Source organism: Bolinopsis microptera, chromosome 6, assembly GCF_026151205.1.
Source record: "Bolinopsis microptera isolate Bmic1 chromosome 6, MBARI_Bmic_1.0, whole genome shotgun sequence".
In the NCBI taxonomy this organism is placed as follows: Eukaryota; Metazoa; Ctenophora; class Tentaculata; order Lobata; family Bolinopsidae; genus Bolinopsis; species Bolinopsis microptera.
The window spans coordinates 17,263,860-17,289,948 of record NC_087077.1 but is presented as its reverse complement, the minus strand read 5'-3'; the positions used below and the strand labels follow the sequence as shown (position 1 = coordinate 17,289,948).

General features: G+C 37.4%; 1 protein-coding gene across 2 annotated transcripts in view; it reads right to left on the bottom strand.

Annotated features, from left to right (window-relative positions):
• Window positions 1-14,517, bottom strand: part of LOC134817131 (neo-calmodulin-like) — a 56,064-nt gene extending 41,547 nt beyond the window's left edge. Inside the window, exons 1-2 of one of the 2 annotated variants that reach the window (XM_063826242.1) lie at window positions 14,401-14,517; window positions 8,434-8,561 (exon numbers count right to left, since the gene is read on the bottom strand). In XM_063826242.1, the coding sequence (XP_063682312.1) occupies window positions 8,434-8,561; window positions 14,401-14,419 (147 nt within the window). In that variant the 5' untranslated portion in view covers window positions 14,420-14,517. Of the gene's footprint in view, window positions 1-831; window positions 966-8,433; window positions 8,562-14,400 lie in introns of those variants that run through there. The other variant, XM_063826245.1, reaches the window with a different exon arrangement.
• Window positions 14,518-26,089: the final 11,572 nt, after the last annotated feature.

The window sequence follows — 26,089 nt, the reverse complement described above, 5'->3', positions numbered from 1 at the left end:
TACCTAGACCTCATCAGCACCTGAATTTGCCGAAAAACTAAAACGTTTACTATTTACAGCTTTTTAAAAAGGCAATAGCGATCAAAATTTAAAATGGTCCATTGTTACGCATTGCCATTGGCACACGTGAATTTAAAATGCTACATTAAAATTCACTGAGAAAGCAATAAGCATAATGCCGGTACCCAAATTATTGATCCACGTTGTATTGCGGTAAATTAGAATTTAGATAGAAAGCAAGTACAAAGCTTTTTAATACCGATAACCGGTCACGTTGAAATCTCCCGTTCGTGTCTTAAAACAAAGTATCACGTGGGAACTTGCAAACGTACAGACGGTAACCATGGCAACACTAGCTTGCTCTCAGTATCACGTGGGAACGCTCATGTGAGGAATATAATAGAATGACCGGTTCATTCATCTGTTCTAACAGTTTAACAAAATACTGTAGAACAGCACCGCGTTCAGTGTGAAAATAAGGCTGATTACTGTGTATAATAGTATTGGAACTGGAAGATACATGAGTTATTCCGTGTCTAGCAAAAATTGTGAAATGTAATAATTGGGATGAATTCAATTTTTTTGGGTAAAAATAATCAAACAATATAGATAAATAATTTCAGTAATGATTATTGTCCACTATCCAGCCATAAAGTTAAACACCCCTAACACAAACCAATTGTAGCTGCGTTATTATATTTAACTTTAATAAGCTAATGGACAGACGGGTAAGCCTCTGAAGTGGTTTACCAGGGGTAATTAGGGTGAATTATAAAATTGTTGGTGTTATCAAAGGTTTTGTATACAAAAACACGTGAGGTTTGGACTGACCTGTACACGGTAGGTTTCAAAGGTTCGCTCCGGTTCATTTCTGAGTAGAAATCGCATGATCCGCCCCAGAAATTGCATGTCAGATCGCGCAGCTGGAACATTTCATTTTCATCCGCCGCCGCTAGAGGACGTCTTTAAAGGTGCTTCGATTATCATTTTGCAAAATGGTAAATTTCTTTGTGAAAATTAATAATATTGGCAAACGATCATCAAACGTTCAGCTATCGATACAAATTCCACAAAACAGCCGAGATTCTGATTAATACTATTTAAAGTTGTGAGATAACATTAAATATTTCAAACATTCAAATTATTAACTGAAAATTGTCCCTAAAACGGGACCTTGAGACTTAAAGAAGTTTGCAACAGGAATAGTAATTTCTAAATAACGGTAACCGTAAATAAATTCTGTAATTCAAAAATTTTGCAATTTAAACGTAGACATTCGCCAAACTTTCATGGTAGAAATTAGCAAGTGAAAATGAAATAGCAAAATTCATCCGCGACAGAACATCAAGAAAAGAAACGATTGAAATAAATCAATGACCTTACTGTTTAAAATCAATGCCCCTCAATTACACGACCGATAAATTTTAGCTATCGACCTATTTTAGGCTGTGGAGAAGGACTTTGCAGCGAGTAAATGACCATTTTATAACTTATTTACAGCGTGCGAGTGGAAATCGGTGTACTGAGTTTGATCTGCTACATCCCTACTCACAGTGTTAAAAAAATCTTAAAAATCTTAAAATATCCAAGCACTTATAATCCCATGACATCTAATCTTCAGGAAAGCGAGATGATTCAATATGACTAAAACTCAGGACCTGTCATTGCATATTATAAAACAGCAGATAACATGGTTTATTCAGCTCCATTATTAGCTCTACACCGCATTCCACAAGTAGGAAATCTACAAAATGGTCAGAAAACCGGAAAACATGTTGACAAAGAGTAATACTGTAGTGGGAAGCTGCAGGTTTCGGTGAGCTGCCAAGGTTTGCTCATGCTTCACTTTCAATAACAGCTTGTTATATAATGTATCACGCCATTATAAGCACATAAAAACAGTATCCGATATGTTTTGCGGCTGAAATTGTTTTGGTAAAGTGGACGTGAATTTGGCACATGATATTTTCTTACGAACTTCTCGAATAAAAAGTTGGCGGAATATCATAACGTCCATGAAACCTTACAAACGCACAGACGGTAACCATGGCAACACTAAACTAACAGTAACACAAGTTCCGCCCCGACAAAACACATATTTTAATGAAGTTGACAGAATGTCTAACCTTAGTACCAAAGTATCTCAGGAGAACACGAGATTAACAGGTCTGTGTAATTACGACTACAATAACTTTACGTAAATCACATGCATCGTCAACGGGGAGATGTATAGTAAAAAGAAACGTGAGCTAAGAGCTTGCTGATTGTAGAGTTATATTAATGTAAAGTTAATGTTATGGCTAAAATGTTAGCAGGATCCAGGAGGGTTGACCAGCACCAAATAATATTATGGCCCCAGTCAGCTTGGATCAAGCTATACTACTACAGATTATGCTTCAGAACAAACTCCGCTGCTTTAATGACGATGTCTTACAGTAATTGATAATAAACAATTGAAAGGTGACAACTTAATACTTTCAGAACTGACTGGAATAAAAAATTCTCGAAGAGTGATGAAATAATAAGATGTGTCTCTTTTCCATGTGTCTACCTTAGAAGTTACATACCGAGAATAGTACGAATAAAATCGCAGCGATAGTATATTAAAAAGTTTGGAAATTGTGGATGCTCTGAAATCTGGAATACAATTTGTCTGTTTGTGCATTTCTAGACCAATTATGGTTTCAGTAAAGTGGTAAATTTAAAAAACAAGCAAAAGTAAAGTGGTAAATTTTAAAAATAAGCAAGACAGCTTTATAGTTCGAGAATTAAGATTAGACCTATCACTTTGGGGGGACTGATTGAATCTATCGATGCGAAGGTGAAGTGGAATTAAATTCGCTACTTTTAATTGGACATGGTTTCATTAGACATACTAAAATGACAGCTTAATTTATCCATTGGAGTCTAATTCCTTGAACATTAATGATTGATGGATATATAAATATTCATGCAAATCGGAGAAAATAAGAACTTATGTCTGATGGTATTGCCAGTTCGTGATGTCATACTAAACCGGACTTAATTTGAACGGACATTAATTTGACGCTGGAGGCCCTTAATTTGACGCTGGAGGCCCTACATTTTACGCTGGAGGCCCTTGATTTGACGCTGGAGGCCCTACATTTTACGCTGGAGGCCCTTGATTTGACGCTGGAGGCCCTTGATTTGACGCTGGAGGCCCTTAATTTGACGCTGGAGGCCCTACATTTTACGCTGGAGGCCCTTGATTTGACGCTGGAGGCCCTTAATTTGACGCTGGAGGCCCTACATTTTACGCTGGAGGCCCTTGATTTGACGCTGGAGGCCCTTAATTTGACGCTGGAGGCCCTTAAATTTGACGCTGGAGGCCCTTAATTTGACGCTGGAGGCCCTTATATTTGACGCTGGAGGCCCTTAATTTGACGCTGGAGGCCCTTAAATTTGACGCTGGAGGCCCTACATTTTACGCTGGAGGCCCTTGATTTGACGCTGGAGGCCATTAATTTGACGCTGGAGGCCCTTAAATTTGACGATGGAGGCCCTTGATTTGACGCTGGAGGCCCTTAAATTTGACGCTGGAGGTCCTTATATCGTTGGTAGTTTCCATTTAGTTCAGCATTCACCACTGGAATGCATTGCACAGATGGATAAAGTCATTACGGCTCATCATCTCTGACACAAAGCTCATAATTATAAAAACAACTTGCACAACTTGCACAACTCCATTTGGAAACGTCAAAGAATCTGATAAATTATAATTTTATAAGCGTTTGGTCTTGTTTTAATATTATGAGATTTTAAAGAAAGAAAATGCTAGAAGTTAAACGACCATCATGACACTCACCACTATACATATTTATGTCTTATCTACGATCAAAGTCGGCAAAACCAAGCAATTAGCCATGATCAGTAACTACACAGGTGAAATAAAGCGGCGTCGTGTTGAGGAGACCACGAAATCCTACCCGACACTCATTTACTGATAGGCTGGAAAATGGCACGAGGTAAGCTTGCTGGATGTTAATTGGCTGGTCACTGGTTTGTTGCTCATGATTTACCGGAGTTACTCTGTTATCGTATTCCTGATCAGTCGGCTTATTAAAATGTCAGGTTGTAAGATCACGATTTTCATTGCAGCGGTCACGTGATTTGGTAGCGAATCAATCAGAGGACCCGTCGTGTGTTTGGAGAATCAATCAAATGCCATTATGAATGCTGATACCTAAATTAGAATTAAAATATCGTTTTTATTAGTTATCTTGTAACGTTTTGTTTGATTACTCTATATCACCTAAACTCGTTGGCTAAGAAAACCTATTATCTCTCAAACAGGTTAGAACACCTTATCAGTATCCTGTAAGATAAGCGTGTAACTGCTGTGATATTGTAACACACATATATCTTAGAGCTATAACCTTTATAATATGTACTATAACACATTAGAGCTGTTCATTTAGAAGTGAAACAAATTCTTCATAGTTCAGCGCTGTAGAGTAGCTATATCTTTAAAACTTCATAATACTCAATAAATGCAATAGATTTGTAACTTGCTGTAATTAGTTTAGAACATGTTACTCTAGTAGCAGGGAGGGGCTGTATGTTATATTCTACTCGCAACAATTAGAATACTCCGCGTATTTTATCCGGTGGTGGCCTAGTCCCTACCTAGTCCACTTACCGCATAAGTTCCTGAGGTAGCACCATGTAACAGAATAGAAATTTGTGAGAAATCAAAAATTGATAGGGACTTGAAACTTGGTATGCATAAATTCGACACATATTGACACAATGTGACGAAGAGTTTTTAGCAACTGCTTCTTCATAATATTTTGTATCATTTCTCAAAAAAGTCAGACTTTCTGTGGTACACCCTGTATAAAGTGTATATTGTATAATCACACGAGTTTAATCACCAAACCAAGCCTAACATCTTACATCTTCCACTGACTTAATTTTGTGTCAAACTTGCCAAATTTAACTGACAACACTGGTTTTGTTGCCAACTTCACGGCGCATTTGCGCAGGTGTCATTTTAATGTTCTGCAAGGACTTTTTAAAAATGACATAAGTTTTTAAACACCAGTCTGATTTGAATGAAGTTGCTTTTTCTTTGATAAATTATTTTTAAAACTGTCTGAATTTACTGAAACTGTCTAAATCGAACTACATTTGTCTATTAATGAAAATGTCGATATTCACTTACCATTAACCAAGTGCAATTAAAAGTACTAACCAATACCTATATCAATAAACTTAGTCGCGAATGAGGCCCTTGCTTATGATCTATACAATCAGTTAGATTCTCAGGCTTGAGATGCAAACTACCAGTTAAATTTGTCGAGAAAAAACCTATTGTTACTTGTAAATGAGACCATGGAGTCTGAACATGGAGTCTGAACATCGGTTAAATATAAAATAAAACAACGCGAATGGAACTTGTATAATGTGAATGAACATTCAACAAGTTCATTGATAACACACTTTGCTTACCCATGTGACATAAGCGTGTCCAATCTTCTGATATCACATGTACTCCTTCAGTCGGTCATGTGAAGACCAATTCGCCAATGACAACAAAGTAATCGATACGGCCTAAAATAGAATTAGATTCACAACGGCAACAATCCAAAGTAGGTGTTAAACTGCAACATGACGTGAGAATAGCTTCAAGTAAGAGAATAGCTTCGAGTTGATATAACTTTGATAATATGGACATAACCGAATAATTTGTAAACGAAGTATCGAGTTAGTAGTAGCTGCAAATAAACATTTCACGGTATGAACGACTTAAGAAATGGTAGATTTAAGGATCTTGAACTTTAAGAGGAAAACAATTTTAAACGTATGAATGGAAGTAAATCGTCAGATAGATGCAGATTACCTGTAGTTGCAGCCACCTATTATTTGGTTCGTTATTATGCACTCTTTACACCATATTACTTCACAACACGATTTAATAAAGTTTGAATCAGTATGAATTCACATTCTACGACGTTTTTAATTCAGAGGAATAAATGTTACGAAGGGCATTTATCTCTATACAATTTTACGGTCAATCCCAGCTTTTCTCATGGCCAAGTGACACCAATCTCAGTGAGTATATCGATTCATGACGATACTGGAAACTTCTGGGGTTTACAAGTTATCGTTATGTATCATTTAATCATTTAATTATATAAGCATGAAGACCTTATAGTCTTCCGTAAGGGCTGCAATCACCTTCGAATTGCAGGTTGCATGTCTAGGTTTTTTCATTATGTCGAGGGGGAAAAGGTGCAGGACACCACCTACTCCACGATGGCATCTGATACAATACAATACAAAATATTATTTGGTAGTATAGAACGTTACGATACTCGCTGCGGAACAAGAAAGTCCACTGTTTGAACCCAAAGATTCTCCGATTCTCCGAGTCCATTGCCCAAAAATACCATTTGAACTGGATCAATATTCAATTGCGTAGAGTTTTTTCTGGTATACATCTTGAACTAGAATATGTATTGGCAGAGCAATGCCAAAATGACAGTCGAATCGAGTTCGACAGTAAAAACAAGGCATGAAGTAGTAATAAATAATATAAACTATAAAAGTAGTACATTTAAAAAGCAGTGCTATAATTTGCTACTACTTTCGTACAGATATAAACTCTCTTTGTGGTTTTAATTATGCTTCAATTATCAATTATTCAATTATTATCGCTATTGGACACAAGTTCCATTTTTGGGCGGGAGTTTCCGCTTAGCTCCGATAAAAACGATTCTGCTGGCATATTAATAGAGTTGAAATTATCACAACTATACCCAACGCAATTTGCGTGAATTTAGTGCTAAATAAATAACAAAGAAGCAGTATGAATCCTTAAATCCAAGTTCAGAAGAAATTCCACAGAAACTATTTATTTCGAAGCGCACAATGATATGAAAGCAACCCAAACAGCAAAGGACAAATATTAACTGATAAACGACCGATATATTTCCGACAAACGGCAGATTTTGCTACAGCTTCGACAAACCTTGCACCTGCTCGACAGATTCCGCAGAATCTCCTTCAGTCCTAGAAAGGCACAGTCTTTTCCTCAACAAACACGGTAGATACCTGACGCAAACTCTACTCTGCGTCAGACTTGTCATTATTTGGGCTGACAAAGCAATGTCTGCCCGGACTGCTTCAGAGTTCTAAGTTAACTAAATAACTTTAAATGATACTATTCAATCTTAAGAAGAAGTTTTCTACAGTTTAGTTATTTTGCTCCTGCAGCTAGCCTGATTTTGATTTGTGGCAAGTAGGTGTATCCGTCATTCTGTATGAAATTAGCTATTTAAGAACGATGCTGTCAGCTGAGTTCGAAAAGTACAAATGTCGATGTAACCAGAGGCAACATATAAATGTGATGAGTGCGGAATCGCATTATAGACCTAATACCACACGTTTCCGCACCATCGGACGAGAATTAATCAAATAGTAAAATGATGTTTTAATAGCACATCTGTGCAAAAATCTCGCAGGAAACGTAGGTAAACAATGTAAAATGAACAATGAAACATTCTAGCATATTTCAATGATCTGATACGACTAGCAACATTTTAATAGTATGATAGAATGTTGCACTTCTGTATTTTGTAAGAGAAACTGGTCACAATTCACCAATCGTCTGTTGTTGTTTTGACGAGTCCGACTCATTTAAATACTGCATAAATGTCTGGTTATTATTATGTTGTTTATATCAAATTTGTAAGCGGTTATCTTGCACTGATTGGAGGCTGGAGCTGAAGCATGAAGACGACTATAAACACAAGTTATTTAAAACCTGTATCACTCATGTGTTTCCAGAATCCCTCCAGTTGGGTTTTATTTGGAAGGTATCATGAGGCTTTCGTCAAGGGTTTTCAGTCACCACGAAAAATTTCCTTAAAATTAATGGTCCTAAACTGGGAAATTATAAAAAATTGTCAGGAATGTTCAAACGGGTTCAAAAGGTTCGCAAGAAAGAGAAAGGGATAGCGAGCGCAAAAATTTGCTATACAGATTAATCTTGTTATTTATCATAACCATGATATTAGGATATTCCCATGATAATGGGAGACATAATTGGCACGATGAATTCGCAGTAAAAATAATTATATCAGACAGTAAATAACAAATAAATCACCAATTACGAATGACATGATAAGAAAAATAGGACAGTACACAGGCAACGCCATAAAAATATGGGGTGTAGTACTGAAGTTTATAAGACAGACAGCAGGGCAGTGCTAATTAAATAGATTGTCTGAACAGTGGTTAGATATGAAATAGCGGACCTTTACCGATAGTTGAAATTCGACATCTAGCGTGAGATTTTTGCTATTCCTCAATTTAAAATTTGGCCACTCCCACTGATCCTCACAGCCTCCTATTAATTTAACATTGTAATTTTAAATAGAATAAAATATGTGGAAAAGTAAAACTCACCAGGCGTCTGAGCTGCAGTTCCTGTTCGAGGATAACTTGGGTTTTGACTTTCTTCGTTGGTCGTTTTTCTTTACCCATCTTGTATCCCGGCAACTTTATTCTCTTCCTTATCAGGCTAGCCATGTTACCTGAAGAGAGAAGGATATTTTTCAGTAATATAATTGTAATCAGTGATCAGGTGAGATGCGAACAATGCAGGGAACTGGGGCAACAAACTTGTAAAGAACATTTTCGTTTCAAAGTCAATTCTAAACGTCAAGGAGCGCATCAAGAAAATATGAAGAATTTATAGGGGTAAATTGAGAAGAGTGCTTAATAAAGAAAATTTCCGACAGAAATTTCTAATTTCCAGTATCCTGTTGGCTAGTAACCTTTATCCTGGACCCAGTTGGGCTAATGGTCATTTGGAAAAGTGTAGCAAAGGATTTCGTAAAGCGTTGGAAAATTGTAGCAAAGGATTTCGTAAAGCTTTCATGGAAACGCAAAGTGTAGCCAGTACAAAGAGATCTGGATAACAGTAATCCAGGTTCCTGCTGTGTATCAGGACTGCAGGGGAAGGATTAAACCTCTTTGTGCTCTTCCTTGACTATAAACAAACCAAATTGTCGGCAATTAGTTGATATGACATATATAGTAAACTACCAAAAACATCTGTGAGGATACTTGATAAGTGCAAGACGTGGTCTTAAAGAAAGAGAGAAATAATAGGTGTTGTGCATTCAAAATCCTAAATATTATGGTCAATCTACACAGACACTGAGTTCCCAACTAGAACTGGGAATTAGAAACATGATGACAAACAGTATCTTACTGCCATTTGAGTGATGAAATAAGCTTGTTTAAAAACCGAACTGTCGCATAAATATATGGAAACTGCTGAGTTAGGCCATGGCAATGATTAGTGAGACAGAGTTACAACTATTTCTATTGTTCCGACATCATTCAACCTTCGCCCTCGTAGTGTACTTGGTACCTAGTAGTGTAACTATGGTAACTAGTAGTGTAACTATGGGCATTCCTGAAGAGCCTGAGAAGAGCCACAAAGGACCAAGCTTCAAGTTAAAACCCAGATTAACGCGGTTAAAAGAGAATGAATTATTAAAAAAGTATTATGAATTATAAAACATATTTTTCAAGAAGAATCTGAATCAAAAGAAAAGCTAAATACCTAATTAAGATAGTCTCTTGATGTGCTGAAACTTTAGGACTCATTTTTAATTTAAGATATCACAAATCGATTACAAAACCATGGTAAACCTTAGTAGTTTCTCACGTGTAAAACCTTCCGGAGAGTTTTTCGAAGCGGAGCTACAAGTGAACAGCATCAATAAACGTATCATGCGACCGTAAGGGGTAGGTACACCTTCATTAGTAATTACACTAAGTTTTAAATTCAATCAGATCCGCACGTAATAAACTCTATTACATAATTACATAATTAAAGGAAGACAATTGAAACAATGCATCATTCATTTCATTTCATGAAAGGACTCTTTAAATGAAAATTACCCGCATGATAAACTGATCACAATTAAAATTCGCACTGTTCTTCTTGGCATTTAAATAAAAATAAACAACGTTATAATAGGAATCGGTAATCGTATTAATGTCATTGTAATAGATATATAACTATGCAAAACAAAAACGTAAGTTAATTGGCAACATTGGAGCATTCGTCCTCAAGAATGTAAGTCAGTATGTGCTTATATTATAGCCGAGGGGGGGGGGGGGGGGGGGAGGTTTCCATAGTTACACTACTAGTTACCATAGTTACACTACAAGTTACCATAGTTAGGGGTAGTTCACATAAATTATGTAATCAACCGAGGGGGAGGGGGGTTTCCAAATGATTACTCTAGTGTAATTTTGACACAATAGCTTTGTGTAAAACTGATAACGGAGGGGGTTTAAAATTGTCCAAAAAGTGATTACGTAATATGTGAACGACCCCATAAGGACTTTTTTGTAGGGATCAGCAGATGAACATTAGGTAAGTAAATAGAGCAACAGGCGCCGGATCAGGTCGACACTAGACACTAGACCCTATATTCTATAACCTATATTTAATACTTTCAACACTACTATAGAACAAACAATTTGAGGCTCTAGCCTCTAATGATGTAGTTTTACGAAGATTTCAAGCCTTACGTTGTGCGTTTCCCTTCGTGTCCAAAAGCATTATACCTATATCAAATACAACAACGTCTCACTAGACGTCACCTAGATCTTGTTGCCTAGTAACCAGGTAACCTAGCAACGTCTCACTAGACGTCACCTAGATCTTGTTGCCTAGTAACCAGGTAACCTAGCAACGTCTCACTAGACGTCACCTAGATCTTGTTGCCTAGTAACCAGGTAACCTAGCAACGTCTCACTAGACGTCATCTAGATCTTGTTGCCTAGTAACCAGGTAACCTAGCAACGTCTCACTAGACGTCACCTAGATCTTGTTGCCTAGTAACCAGGTAACCTAGCAACGTCTCACAAGACGTCACCTAGATCTTGTTGCCTAGTAACCAGGTAACCTAGCAACGTCTCACAAGACGTCACCTAGATCTTGTTGCCTAGTAACCAGGTAACCTAGCAACGTCTCACTAGACGTCACCTAGATCTTGTTGCCTAGTAACCAGGTAACCTAGCAACGTCTCACTAGACGTCACCTAGATCTTGTTGCCTAGTAACCAGGTAACCTAGCAATGTCTCACTAGACGTCACCTAGATCTTGTTGCCTAGTAACCAGGTAACCTAGCAACGTCTCACTAGACGTCACCTAGATCTTGTTGTCTAGTAACCAGGTAACCTAGCAACGTCTCACTAGACGTCACCTAGATCTTGTTGCCTAGTAACCAGGTAACCTAGCAACGTCTCACTAGACGTCACCTAGATCTTGTTGCCTAGTAACCAGGTAACCTAGCAACGTCTCACTAGACGTCACCTATATCTTGTTGCCTAGTAACAGGTAACCTAGCAACGTCTCACTAGACGTCACCTAGATCTTGTTGCCTAGTAACCAGGTAACCTAGCAACGTCTCACTAGACGTCACCTAGATCTTGTTGTCTAGTAACCAGGTAACCTAGCAACGTCTCACTAGACGTCACCTAGATCTTGTTGCCTAGTAACCAGGTAACCTAGCAACGTCTCACTAGACGTCACCTAGATCTTGTTGCCTAGTAACCAGGTAACCTAGCAACGTCTCACTAGACGTCACCTATATCTTGTTGCCTAGTAACAGGTAACCTAGCAACGTCTCACTAGACGTCACCTAGATTTTACCAGCGGAATGATGATCTGCATTGTAAGATATAATACAGAGTTCAATAATGCCGATAGCCATCAACGGATTACTACTAGGTTTTCTTCCTGAACTATTAAGGAGTAAGTTTCACCCAACCTCTTTGATAATAACCAGAACTTTCACTAATCAAAATAGCGACAAACTTTCTAGAAACTTTCACCGGGATATTCTTATAAAGCTTCTACAATCTACAGTACCCGGTAACAATCAAAATAAAATATCTATACAAAAGGTGTCTCGCAATTATTATAAGTGAAGTTTTGGCTTTGCCGTATGAAATTAGTTTTGTCACGGAAAGTTCCAAACGACAAAGAAAATTCATCAGTATTACGGCGTATTGTAAGTCAAAATATTTGTAACATATTCATCTACGGTAGACGTCTTAATCACTTAATGTCGTATTAATAACTTCGTTACTGAAGTCCAAACAAAACAATATTATTATTTAGAATTTAGATGTTACAACAATATTTAGATGCCAAACCGCACTAATGAAAGTAATGCAAAGTTAAAAAGTAGTAGTAGGAGGAGTAGGAGGAGGAGTAGGGGTGAGAGATTCTGAAACGTGTAACTATAGTTACCTATGTGGGGACCTTCCCTCATCAGAAAATCGCCGTTTTCTTTCATTGAATAATTGATTCGGTTAGTTTTAAATGGCTGATTTTATTGGGTTGTGAGAAAAGCCATATATTCTATCTGGTATATTATATCAATCATCATCATGGCTTATACTATAAAACCATCGTTAAAACACACAAATAAAATAAAATATAATTCGGAAATTATAAATATAATGAACTATAAAATATAACAATAAATAATAAAGTACGTATTCTTCTTGGTCTCTTTATCCTATTGAATGTAACAAATTTTCTATATGAGGTGGCAAGGAGGAGTAACTCGGTAACCAGTAAAGGAATACACTCGTCGTCATATAGCAAGGTAAATTAATAAAAACCAATTTTACTGATTTGGTTTCAATCATCTATCATGCAGAATCCCTCTAGGATCAAAACTGACAAAGTTCTGATCTCTGTAGATCAATGGTTTCGTGAGACCAAATTAACATGTGACCAATAACATGTGACCAAATTAACATGTGACCAATAACTGTGTGTGACTAATATAACAACTGCGAATAGAAATATTATCATTACTATTAATATAACTCTGGACACCCCGGTGTTGAAGCTTTAAGGCGAGGTATCGTCCAAGAAAATCAATTGATAGTTTGTCAACAATTGATAGTTGGTTAAGCAGGTCATAGTCATAAAATTGCGGCTAATCGGCTTCTGCAGACCAATCAGATTTGCGTCAAGAAAAACGTATAAAACTATAGACTTTTGTTACTTAGGCCTCCAAATACCTAGTATGGCCATGCTCTGTGATTAAAAAATTGTTCAACTTGCAAAGAGCAGTTATCTTGATAACTGTTTCCAAAGTTATCTATTTAGATTAGTCTAACCCTCCTAACTGTTTCAACACAAGGGTTGACTGGTTATGTTCAATTATCGGATGAAAACACCCCAAACACAAGCCTCCGTAGCCAACCGGAACAACCTTTGATTCCAGCCCTTAATATATAATTCTTACTATCAAAGAACTCCAGCACGGTGCCATATGAGAGGTTGCCCTAAATTAGATGACGTCACAGAAGAAGGCAGGGAGCTGTATACTAGGTAAAATTTGAGACAGGTTAGTGTGTACTGTGTAGGATTACCATTAATGTTAAAGGATTAAGGGGAGTCACTAATGGTAGAGGAGGTAAATATTTCATGGTTCAAGAATGTGGATAGATTTGACGTGACTTTAAATTAATCAATGTGAAAGTTAGAGAGTCGTTATCAGTAAAAAACATGGTGCATAATTTTATTGAATAAATACACAAAAAGTAAAAACAATCACACACAACCGGGTCATCATGGTATGCGATTATTGATAAAAAATACATGTAGATAAGTTTCTTGGAAGATAAGCTTGTTGATATAAAATTTATTTACAGTGCCAGCCTCTCTCTATGCCGAATCTTCGATCAAAGCTTCGGCGGATTGACAAGAGGGGTCATTCATATCAGGTAAATAGGTATGATGATTTTAGAGATTTTTCCGGCGTATCCTTTAAAATCACCTATGCTGTCAATTTTACCTTTCTAGTTTAAGAGGGGGAGGGGGCGCGAACATGCAACGTTACGCCACTGTGCTACTATCTTTTTGATCGCTGAACTGTTCCCTTTTGAGGTACCATGAAGTATAAGTACAAGATTTTAATGTTGTTTATAACTATGTACGTTTCACCACTGTAACGTGATAATATGGCAGGATCACGATTCACGAAGTTTCCCACACTAAAGTACGAATTATCAAACTGAGTTTGGTAATAACTGAATAACAATTAGCAAATAGCAAATGTGTTCTTGTGCAAAAAGATGGGGCACCAAGAGCTAATTGGAATATCGAATTAATATAAGTAAAACAAGTCCGCAAATAATGTGCTGGTAACCTAGACAGTGGTCATGGTGGCCAAAATAGCCGGTATCATTTGAAAACATGGGAAAAACAGCCTAGTAACCAGGTAACCTAGCAACCTAGTAACTCCTGGTAACTCACAAAAAATTAACCAAATATGGTAGCTGAAACGTGGCTCACAGGCTCAAACACCAGTTTTCACATACCGCAGATTTGACTTTCCATTTATCCAGACGGGCCAATATTTTTCCGTACGGATCGATTTTCATCTGTCAGTTATCGGCTGTTGTGTCACATAAATCAACTAGGTGTCACATCATGCTGACGTATAAGATGAGAATCAGCCATGATACAACACTTCGTGGTTAGGAAACTTATTTGCCAAACTGTATTTCTCTGTGATAATTGAAAACAGTTTCGTAATCAAATGCAATCGGTTGACGCTGCAACTGTCAACGAACAATAATTAATATTAACAAGTCATTCAAGCGAATCAATTCACTTAATAGCATCGAGTCATTATACTTTATAGGCCAAGGCAATAATCACTTTAATCAGGTTATGCTGAAATAAATTTAGAGCTCATTCAACGAAATTGATTTTATGATATCATAATTAGATTCATTGTTTATTAAGTTTTTAGGGTTACTAAAACATACTTATCAGTGTGGTAAGTGGTTGGTAATTAAGGTAATTAAGTATGTTTACTTAATAATATTTTTCACACCTTTTACAGTCACTTTAACATGATTACATAGAATTTCCTTCTGTTGGATTGCTAATTAATCATAAGAGCGGGATTATATAAATACCTCATTCTATTTAAATCTTCATCTTGTATCATATTAATATTTAATTATAGCTCTTAAAAGGAAATCAGTTCAATCGGCCCTATCGTACTGTCTAAAACTTTGACCTGTGCTTCTGCTAATTAGTTGTAGCAGGATTTTTAGATTTTTTGCACAAGTTTTGAAAAAGCACAGTCCCGCAGCTTCTTGTCTAGACTTTCGAATCACTATTATAGGAGCGGACATCGCACGCCGCACGGGAAAGTTGTCGATCTGTGGCTTCAGACTTTTACTTTCCAATGAAGTTCAGCAGGCTGGCTGAATTTTTGTTCATTCTAATTTTATTTAAATTGTCACAATATGCGTATTTTCAATGTGAGCAGATAATAAGTAATTTTAGATTGGCATAAACATATATTTGATATTCTTTCAATTTTGCATAATATATATAACATATATTTGATATTCTTTCAATGTTGCCAGCGTGTATTTTTGTATAATTTTAACAAATCAGTTAGTTACAGCCATTTTCCGACTGAAATTACCAGCGGTAAATAAGGCAACATGCAGCTGCTACAACCTATTAACTGATTACACTGTACCTCTGCACTACATTTCTAGCCGGCCATTACATTCTCCTATGCAACAAGCCATTACAGTTCACAATTACTGGACTGTGCGTGCTCTCTCTCCCTTGTGTTGCAGTATGTTTGCTATTAAAGCCAGAGCAGTTTCACTTTCAAGTGATTTAAATACCGGCTGGCTCAAGGAGTCAAGGAGTCAATAGACCCTCCAAGTTTTACCTCGCTATATTACTATTAGTATTAGTAGTTAGTATATATTAGTATATTATTTTCACAGTCTATTTTAGGTTTCCCAAGTTTTACCTCGCTATATTACTATTAGTATTAGTAGTTAGTATATATTAGTATATTATTTTCACAGTCTATTTTAGGTTTCCCAAGTTTTACCTCGCTATATTACTATTAGTATTAGTAGTTAGTATATATTAGTATATTATTTTCACAGTCTATTTTAGGTTTCTCAGAGGACTCCGTTAGGATTTATGGTAATGCGAGGGCATTTATATTTATTCTTTGCCCTGCAGTACTTACGATTCATGCTCTAGAGTTCTTAAAAATTTTGATTTTAATACAAATTACTTTTTGAGTTATCATGATATATCAATCATAAATATACACACCGTGTGCCCTAAGCTGCGTAAGAATATTTCATATTATTACAATTATATTCATACATCTTTGATTAAACGTTGAATGGTATTAGTACGGGCCACCGGCCAGTCCCGCAAATTAATTACAACAGCCCAGCGGTTAAACTTTAATAATGCTTTATTTGTGTCTTTTATAATGTTTTATTTATTATCTATGTCTTTTATAATGTTTTAACATTGATGTTTCTTTAACGTTCTGAAGGCTGTTAGGCTACTGAGTTTTACCTTGAATGTGTTTGAGGGTAGGTCTACTTGGTACTACTACGTGTCGTACTGAGAAGCGGGCGTTTTTCAAACTATAAGTAAATTTTTACCCCCCCCCCCTCCGTTATCAGTTTTACACAAAGCTATTGTGTCAAAATTACACTGGCGTAAGCATTTGGAAACCCCCCCCCCGGCCCCCCCTCGGCTGATTACGTAATATGTGAACGACCCCTTAGGTAAAGTGAATTTTTAACCATTTGAGTTCAGGCCGTCACCACTGTAGTTCAGGCCGTCAGTAAAACTTACAATGTTGTTTAAAGAGTCGAGCTAAGTAATGGCTCGTTTTAACTTCAAGGTAAAGTTATGCTTTACACTTGGAGTACTTTAACACCTTGAACTGATTTTCAACAATATTACATACCTATTACCTAATGTTAGTGTCGTGGGAAAGTTGTGCAGTCCGGGCGGTAGTCATCCTTTTCAGTAAAGTAAAATACGGAAATAAGATCAAACAAACTTTTTTATCGAATATAAATACTCCATCTTTCAATCTAAGTAATTTCTAATACATTGCATACTTTCAAGGGAGTTCGAAATCTAAACGGTAAATAGTGGCTGTAAGACAGGAAAACCTTATAAAATAGGCTGGAACGTGTATTGTACCTTTGAAATGGATAAATAGGGACTTGGAAACATTTATATTTAAGCTGACAGGCAAAGGAAAGTAATCAAAAGTTATAAGTTGGCGTTTCATTAAAACATTCCTTTTCATCTTGATTTATGCATTGCCTAAAAGAAACGTCTTATTAATAATGAATACGCCAACTTAACTTCATTTCCTTCCTTTAATAACCATACATATGATTTGTCTTTCGGCTTCGCGGCGAATGACAAAGAAGTTGTTCATTAGCCAAATCGGTCATTAGCTTGCATTTAAGATCGAATATAAGTTTAAAATGAAGTCTAATGTTAAATCGTGAGCAAAACTGTATCAGTAGTCAGTACATAAGACGGTAGGTGGCTACTCTTAAAAGTTAAAACCAACCGCCGACACCCGAGTTCGCTCCCAATAGGAAGTGGACAATAATATAATACTGATAGTTGGATAATATCCGGACAACGACAAATGAAGGTTAGGCCCCTTCCAGCCATTGCCACCTGCCACCTAATTTGGCAGGTTTTACATTAAGACTGATAATCAATTTGAAGTCTTAAAATGATTCCTGCAAAATTAACCGAAAACCTGCCTATTTATCGTATTCGTGCAGAGATTTATCTCACGTAATTATTTAATCGAGTTGTTGATTTATAGAAAAGCCTGCAAAATTAACACAAAACCTGCCTCACCTTTCACCTACTCTCGGCAGGTTTGCTCTATTTTGGCAGGTTTTCCGTTAAATATAAAGTCGAATGCTGCAGATTTAACGCAAATCCTGCGTAAGTTGAGATAATTTGAATCAACTTGTGGCGTGATTAAACCTATATTGGCAGGGGTTTTGGATAATTTGAGTGTACAATGTGGAATACTGTAATGATCGTATAACCTTATTACTAGGTAGGGTGTAGGACTGAGACTTGGTTTGTGCAAAGCTACAGAAGTACAGAATGCTACATGCCTACATGGCTCTATAGTTTATACTTTTATACATGCAGTCACTAGTCAGTGGCGAAACGACCGCCCGACACTCCGGCAACCCCTGCTATGCGGAAGGGGATGGGGGGGGGGGGGGTGCAGCTGCGGCCTCTTAGGTACGTTTCGCCACTGCATATTATCCACTGTTACCAACACGGGGTCTATGATAAGTTTGAGTATAAAAGTATGTATAAAAACCGATTATTGGAAAATAACTGTTTGCTTAACTTCAGTTCTTAGGTTGCCATTTTTAGATTAGATTGCTATGTTCTTAAGTAGTGAGGACAGCACTTTTTCAGTTGCAGTGCCTCTACCTGTTCATTGTTCACATTGTAAGATTTAGTGAATGAAGTGATTCTGAAAGAATCTTCAATTACAATTAATATAATAGTTCTAAATATGCAGTTATTTTCAGATTATGAGATATTTGATCGGAAATTTGTCACACGTTAAAGTGACACTTAATAAGTTGGACCTTAATCGAAATTCGTATTCACGAATTGGAAATAGCTCGAACTGTAATTTATAGGTTGACCTCCCACATATGCTCTAAGTGGGAGGTCAACCTATAACTCAAATTATTGCTATTTACCAATATTAATTGATCACTGATGTGGCACTTTCAGCGGAAAATTAGTAATAGAAAGCGGACAAACCAGTTTTGGTGAAGGATGTATATCTTATACTCTTATAGTAGTTGTACACTGTACAGCAATGCTAAGGTAATGAGGTAATGCTGTAACGGGACTACTGCGGACCCTCTACCGGCCAAACATATTATCTCATTATTGAAGGGTGTAGACTGTAATATAGATGTAAAAACTTGCTAAATTGGTAGGTGACTGTTTTAAAATGAACAGATGCTTGCTTACTAACTTATTAAGAATGAGAGGTGATAGTGATTTACTTTATCTTGACAGGACAGTTAAGTATTTAAGCTTAAGAAACCACGTGGAGCTAAACGGTGCAAGTGATATAATACTTGAAAATTGACCCCCCCCCCCCCCGACAATTGACCAAACAAATATATTTATTATACTAACCCTAACAGTAACCCGATTGGGCGACATCTGTCCGACAGCGACATCTGTCCGACAGCCGAATTGGGGATTTCGGACAGATTTCGCTGTCGGACAGGAGTCGTTTTTGGCGACATCTGTCCGAATTTCGGATCATATTGTAATTTCGGTTCACATTCGTATTTCACAAACTCACGGGTAATTTCGTGACGTTGCTCCCATTGTTCGAATGCTGATTTGATCCATTGAGATCTGATCCATCGATACGTGATTGACTATTTAAGGACAGGATTGTGCTAGCCATACACTAACAAGCTGTCGATCACATCACAGGACACAGCCTACATGAGTACATATAGGATAGCAGCCGTATGGAGATCAGTTATCGCAATCCACAATGGCAACCAATCTTCAGTAAACAGACCCAGATCTGCAGCAAACAGACCCGAGAGATCTGGAAACGCTATCCATTCCTGCAAACTAAATCCTCTCTACCGACAACAGTCCAATGATGCTCTGGGACTCTGGATGGGACGAACAGACTCGTCGATCATTCCTTTGGGGGACTCCTAAGAACGCAGATCATATGGTGGACGCGGAGCATTGCGTAGTCAACGCCCAACGGTACCTTCAAATCCGCACCTAATCTCTTCCATCAGCTCTTCACAGTCCACGGACTCTTCCCTGACGGCTGGCACCTCCCCCTCTTCTAAGGACTCATTCCTGGAAAATCGACGACCCTCTACCGCAACATGTTCGAGGAGATAGACACCTGGGCTTCTGAGGCCTTGGGGCTACCAACCACAATACATTCTCATGGACTACGAGCTCGCCATTCACAACGCAGTTGCTTCATGCCTGCCTGCCTAGGTCGAAAATAAACTAGTAGTACACTATGGCTCAGATCATATCTCAAATTGGCAATGTTACGTATTCAAATTAACAGTTCAGATCACGTCTCTAATTGGAAATGTGTTGTATTGAAATCAGATCACAATTTCGGACAAATGTCGTTTTTTCTGGTACCCTGAGTCGGACAGATGTCGCTGTCGGACAGATGTCGCTGACAGGAGTCGTGTTACCCAGTAACCCTAACCCTGACCCTAACCCTGACCCTGACCCTAACCCTAACCCTAACCCTAACCCTAACCCTAACCCTAACCCTGACCCTGACCCTAACCCTGACCCTAACCCTAACCCTAACCCTGACCCTAACCCTGACCCTAACCCTGACCCTAACCCTGACCCTAACCCTGACCCTAACCCTGACCCTAACCCTGACCCTAACCCTGAATTGACCCCAGTGTAATTACATGGGGGGTCAATTGTCGGGGGTAGATTGCATCAGGGGGTCATTTGTCGGAGGGGGGGGGGGGGGGGGGGGGGGGGGGGGGGAGGGGGTCAATTGTTGCGGTACCGTACTATATAAGTATATAGCGTACTATACCTCTCATTTGGAGATTCAGTGCCATGGTTGTCAGCTTTTTATCAACTCCGGCCAATTTCTTGACTGCGCTAATCAACTCGGTTTTATTGACTTTTAGTTTTGGTGCCAAATAAGCAAAATTCCAAATAACTTAAGAACTTAAAAGAAAGATAAAAGAAACCTGCCAATTTATAAATTTAACGCTGCCATAATAAGATTATAGCATTATAATCTATTTGGCATGGATTGATAATTTTATAACAAATCCTGCAAAGTTAATGGAAAACCTGCCGATTTAACTTTATCACTGCCGTAATCTATCCGGCAAGGATTGATAATTTTATAAAAAATCCTGCCAAGTTAATGGAAAACCTGCCGATTTAACTTTATCACTGCCGTAATCCATCCGGAAAGGATTGATAATTTTATAGCAAATCCTGCCAAGTTAATAGAAAACCTGCCAAATAACAAATACCTGCGCTGTTGATGCAGGATCACTAGTTAATTAGGCAGGTTTTGACATAAAAAATTAAGAGAAAACCTGCGGATTTAGTGTAATATACTGCTGATCTGGACAGGGTAAATTAGATTACTAGGCAGGAGTGGTAATTTCGCAGTCTTCGCTATTAACTGGGCAGGTTTTAGGTTAAATTCGCAGTGGCAATGGCTGGAAGGGGCCTAAGGTTGTAGATGGCGTTGACCCCGAAAATTTGCCTACATTCCTAACTTCCTATTTCATTTGTCCTTGTCTCTTCCAACCGAATTTTATCCAACCATCAGTATTTCAATCATGAGACTAATAAACAGCGAACTACTCCATTATTTAATAATATAATACTGGCATATAATAACAATGCGGGCTGCTAGACAAATTGTATGTCTAAACTGTGGCAGATTCTCTGGTAGATGTGGCAGATTCTCTGGTAGATGTGCCAGTGTATCAGTATACGGTTAATAACATTTGCCGTGGAACTGTGTATACATCTTGTATTTAGGAGCTAATATCTTTATTAGGAGGATATTGAATAAGATGCCGTATCTTCATTTATTTCCAATCCTGAAGGTACAAAGCAAAGATTATTTTTAAAGATTATGATGTTTCTTAACAAAAATAATTCTGTGAATTCAATGAAACATTTCTACTCAGGATGACAATTACTATGCTGAAAAAAGGATTCGACAAACGAATGCTAAAGACAACCTGAGGGACATGCAGTCGGTATTCTAAACTTTGGGCGGGATCAAAGTGAAAGACCTGCAGCTAAGGTGGATCTCTCAACATCTTTTAATCTGAAAATCCGAAAATTCCAGTTTATACAAACCATGAGCGGAAGACGACAGATAAAATATATTATGATATATAACAAAAACAGTAGATTCGGGTTTAACTCGAGAGGTTTTCTGATAATTGCCAGTTTGTACAGTAGATGGGAAGATGATATTTTATCGTACAAATACAATTCACTTTACTTTTAACGATTTTTACTCTGATAGTTGAATATTATCCGGTTGGAAGAGACAAGGACAAGTGAAACAAGGAAGTTAGGAGTTAGGGCAAATTTTCGGCGTCAACGCCATCTTCAGGCTAAATTTGGTATAAATGTTATTCAGAGTTTCACAATAACTTAGAACCAGACATTTCTTTCGATATTTTAGAAATTAACTTATATAGCACCATTAAACGAAAAGTGACAGAAGCTTACTACATTCATTTATTTAAACCGAGTATCAATAACAAAGAAGAGTGCGAGAAGCTTAAGGGATATCTTTTACAACATATTCAAAGACAAATTTAAACAAATAGCACACGACCGTTATGTTCAGTAGATATTATGTACTTGGACAGAGTATAAAACGTGTGTACATCACCATTTTCAATGTAATATATAATACCATTTGATGTAACCTGTATTCAGTGTGTGTAATTTCAATTTAGCATTTTAACTAGTATAGAAGCATTAACATTATATAGTAACATTTATACCAATTTTAGCCTGAAGATGGCGTTGACGCCGAAAATTTGCCCTTACTCCTAACTTCCTTGTTTCACTTGTCCTTGTCTCTTATCCAACCGGATAATATCCAACTATCAGTATTTCAATCATGAGACTAATAAACAGCGAACTACTCCGTTATTTGATTTTTACTCTGATTCAATGTTTATCACAATTTAATAATAATATACCAGTGTCCAGTATACTTAAATACTATTTTTAGTTGCCCAGGCCACTGAGCACAAATTCAACGAACTGAAGACGTATAGTGCGAAATTAAGCCAACGGAAATTATCCTTAAACTCAGATAAGATACAAGAGAAACGCGGGGAGAAATTTGGACTCCTCGAACTCAGCATGATCATCCAGTCTGAGAAGGTAAGGATTATTCGCAATCATTTTTTCGAACAATCACAATTGGATCCCATAAAACTTATAAGATGAATAGTCAATAGGATGCTAATAATATGAGCATCAAGAGTGCAAATTAAAATTCATTTTCGCTACAAAAATGCTATATTTTTGTAATACCCGAGGACATCACTCATCAGGCTTTGTTGTTCAGTAGAGAGAACCAAGTGACGCTAACACCCGGTAAATCAACAGTAAATAACACCTTAGCCCGAGGTCACGTCCTAATTTGATGACGTTTGATCAGTGTCAGGGCCATCTGACGTCACGAAGACCCACCGGACATTTCAGCCTGATATAAATAATGAGTTGCTGTTTACTTCATGCAATGAAGCCCAAAGTAGATAACTTATGTTATGATGATTGGAAAGATAGACGCATCCATGTAAACCGCACTGTGGTATTAGTAAAAGATGGACAGATTTAGATAACATCAAACGAAAGCAAACCGTTGAAACGATTTCAAGGAAGGTTTGATTTCGAGCATTTATTTGTACGCTTATCGCACCCTAATTATGGATGCTAAGTTTATACAATTTTATACTGGTATTACCATTAGTGTATCATCAGAACATGAACATCAGCTATTTATAATTACTGACACCAACTTTTGCCTATGTTAACATGTTTAAATGTTATACTCTGGGTATATAATTTTGTATAATATAAAAACGGCCGTTAAAATCTGCATAACTTTCAGTGGTCCGACCCGAACAAGTAATCTCAATCGTTCAGAAGTTTTTAAAAAGTACTGGCCCCACTGTGTCAAGACTCAAAGACAAAACGCTGTTGTGGTAAACAAAATCTATAATAGTAAACAAAATTTATAATAGTAGCGATTTTAAAATAAAAAATAGCTGATTATTTGACTGCAGCGGCTTCTAGTTTTCCACGCTCAGCTCAACGCCTTGCTAGGTAGAGAGTAGAGACCCTCACCGAAGTCTTACTGAGTTCACTGAAAGGATTCAGCTTGATTTTCTCACAAATATTTAAAATACAGAGAAATAAATTCACCCTTACTGGGCGGCGCTCAGACTTTCATTCCGCCGAATCTCTTTATACTTATAGGCTGTTATAATGAACATTATAATAGCCTGGGGCCCTGCGGTCCCCAGGTAAAATTCACCCTCGTATATTCGAATAAATGCAATTTTGTCAAATTTGATGATTCAATTTTAAAAGATTTTGGCACCATCTTACTATATATAAAGCGAGACGATATACATATGTTTATTTATTCGTACCATTTTACTGACACCACGGCATCAATGCAACATTCAACTTTAACACGACTTTCTGCTAAAAACGTAAAAGATATAGAACTTAAACTTTTTCGACTGGTTCAAATGTTTTAATGGCCTTCAAATTAGCATGAAAAAATAAAAAGTTGACCAAGGAATAAGAATTTTAGTGCCCAAAATGTGGACTCTTGAGTCTTGACACCACTTTAGGGTTAAGTTAGACGGATTCCTGCTAGTATACATAAATTCTGCAAACGTGAAACGGGTCATATTGAATGATAATGTGATACAAGGGTAACTTTAGTAGCTGAACTATAAGGGTAACTATGGTAATTGGTAACTGAATTCAACCAACATCGGCCGAAGTTGGTTCACGTGTTGGTGATAGTAACGAGCGAGGAACCCACAGTAATGGAATCTTAAATTTGGTCTTTTTAAATTGTGAACAATCTCTTACTGGTATGGACCTGTAGTAACGGGGGGTCTTGGAAGTTAAATAGCTGAAATTTGGCCTTTCTAAATAGCTGAAATTTGGCCTTTCTAAGTTGGTTCACGTGTTGGTGATAGTAACGAGCGAGGAACAATCTTTCTGTCACCAACACGCAAACCAACTTCAGCCTAAGTTTTTTTTTGAGAGAGGCTGAGCCTGGATGGCCCACGAGAGGATAGCATGTGGATGCTTTGCTTACCTCTAGCTCTGGGTTATGGCAACTCTGGTGGAGGTTGCCGGAGAAATCAAAGTGAATAGTGGAGGATGGTGTTATGAGGGGAGATGAGTCATTAAATTTAATGAACGCTCAAGTGCCAGCTGGGTGTGGAAAAGGAAGATGAGCTAAGACAACGTGTGAGTAGTCTCTATGTCACACCGGTCTGGTCCAGCTCCTCTGGCACAATTAAGCGTTTGGTGCAGTTTGCAAAATTGACAATAGTGGAGATGTGTTGGTTGTCAAATATGTCAGCCTAAGTTGTCATTGGCCGAAATTGTTTGCTTCTTGGTTAAACAGCAATGAGAATGAAGAATGGAGAACAGAAGCCGCTTTTGAACTCTTTCTTCCAACTTTATTTCGTTAAAATACCTCGATGATTTTATTTGAAACTTTAAAAATTAAAATAGTACATATTATATCACAAATCGAAGTTGTTGAACTCCTGTGAAATCAAGTGACTCAGCCAATTTATCAACGTAAAGAACACATTTAGGAGTAAATTTTAAATTATCGGCCCTTTTTAACTGTTTTCTGGATAATTTTTGCTCTTCCGTGTTTGGGGAGAAGGAAAAAGGTTAGACGATGCCGAAGTTTTAACTTGTATCAGAACTACTACACGATCCAACCGGAAGCAGTACAGAAAGGAAACATAGATGAAATTGATACCTTACACAGACGTATTTTGAGATTTCCTAGCCCCACTATTTAACCTGTTTAGCGTCTTGAAATTGATTTAACCGGAACACGGAATTGGACTTAATAGTAAGGGGAAAAGTGGCATTCCGTTGGATCGGTTTGTTCACGACGATTTCTCAACGGAATATGGTAGTTAAGACCCTTACGAACATAATTAGACTTGTTGCCAATTTTGTATCTCGCCGCCACACCCTTTTTTTGCCACGCCCATTTTGAGGGTCTCGCGTGTAGTGAAAATCAGAGTTTTTGATAATTTTGGTCGAATTAGTCATGCTATATATCAAACTAGGGGTATTAAGACTCGAGAAACACGTTGCAACTATCTATTTTAGTCTAAAACAATTCAAAATCAACATTTCGATAAATTTTATTGAATTTTGATCTTGAAAACAGGAATAAACAAAGTTTCCCATCTCAAGGTACTGAAATGATATTTAAAACAATCAAATCTAGTATCATTGTTAGACTGAAAAATACTCAGAATACCATAGGCATTTGGTATAATAGAGAAACATCATAAAACAAACTCCTCGCCAAGTGTA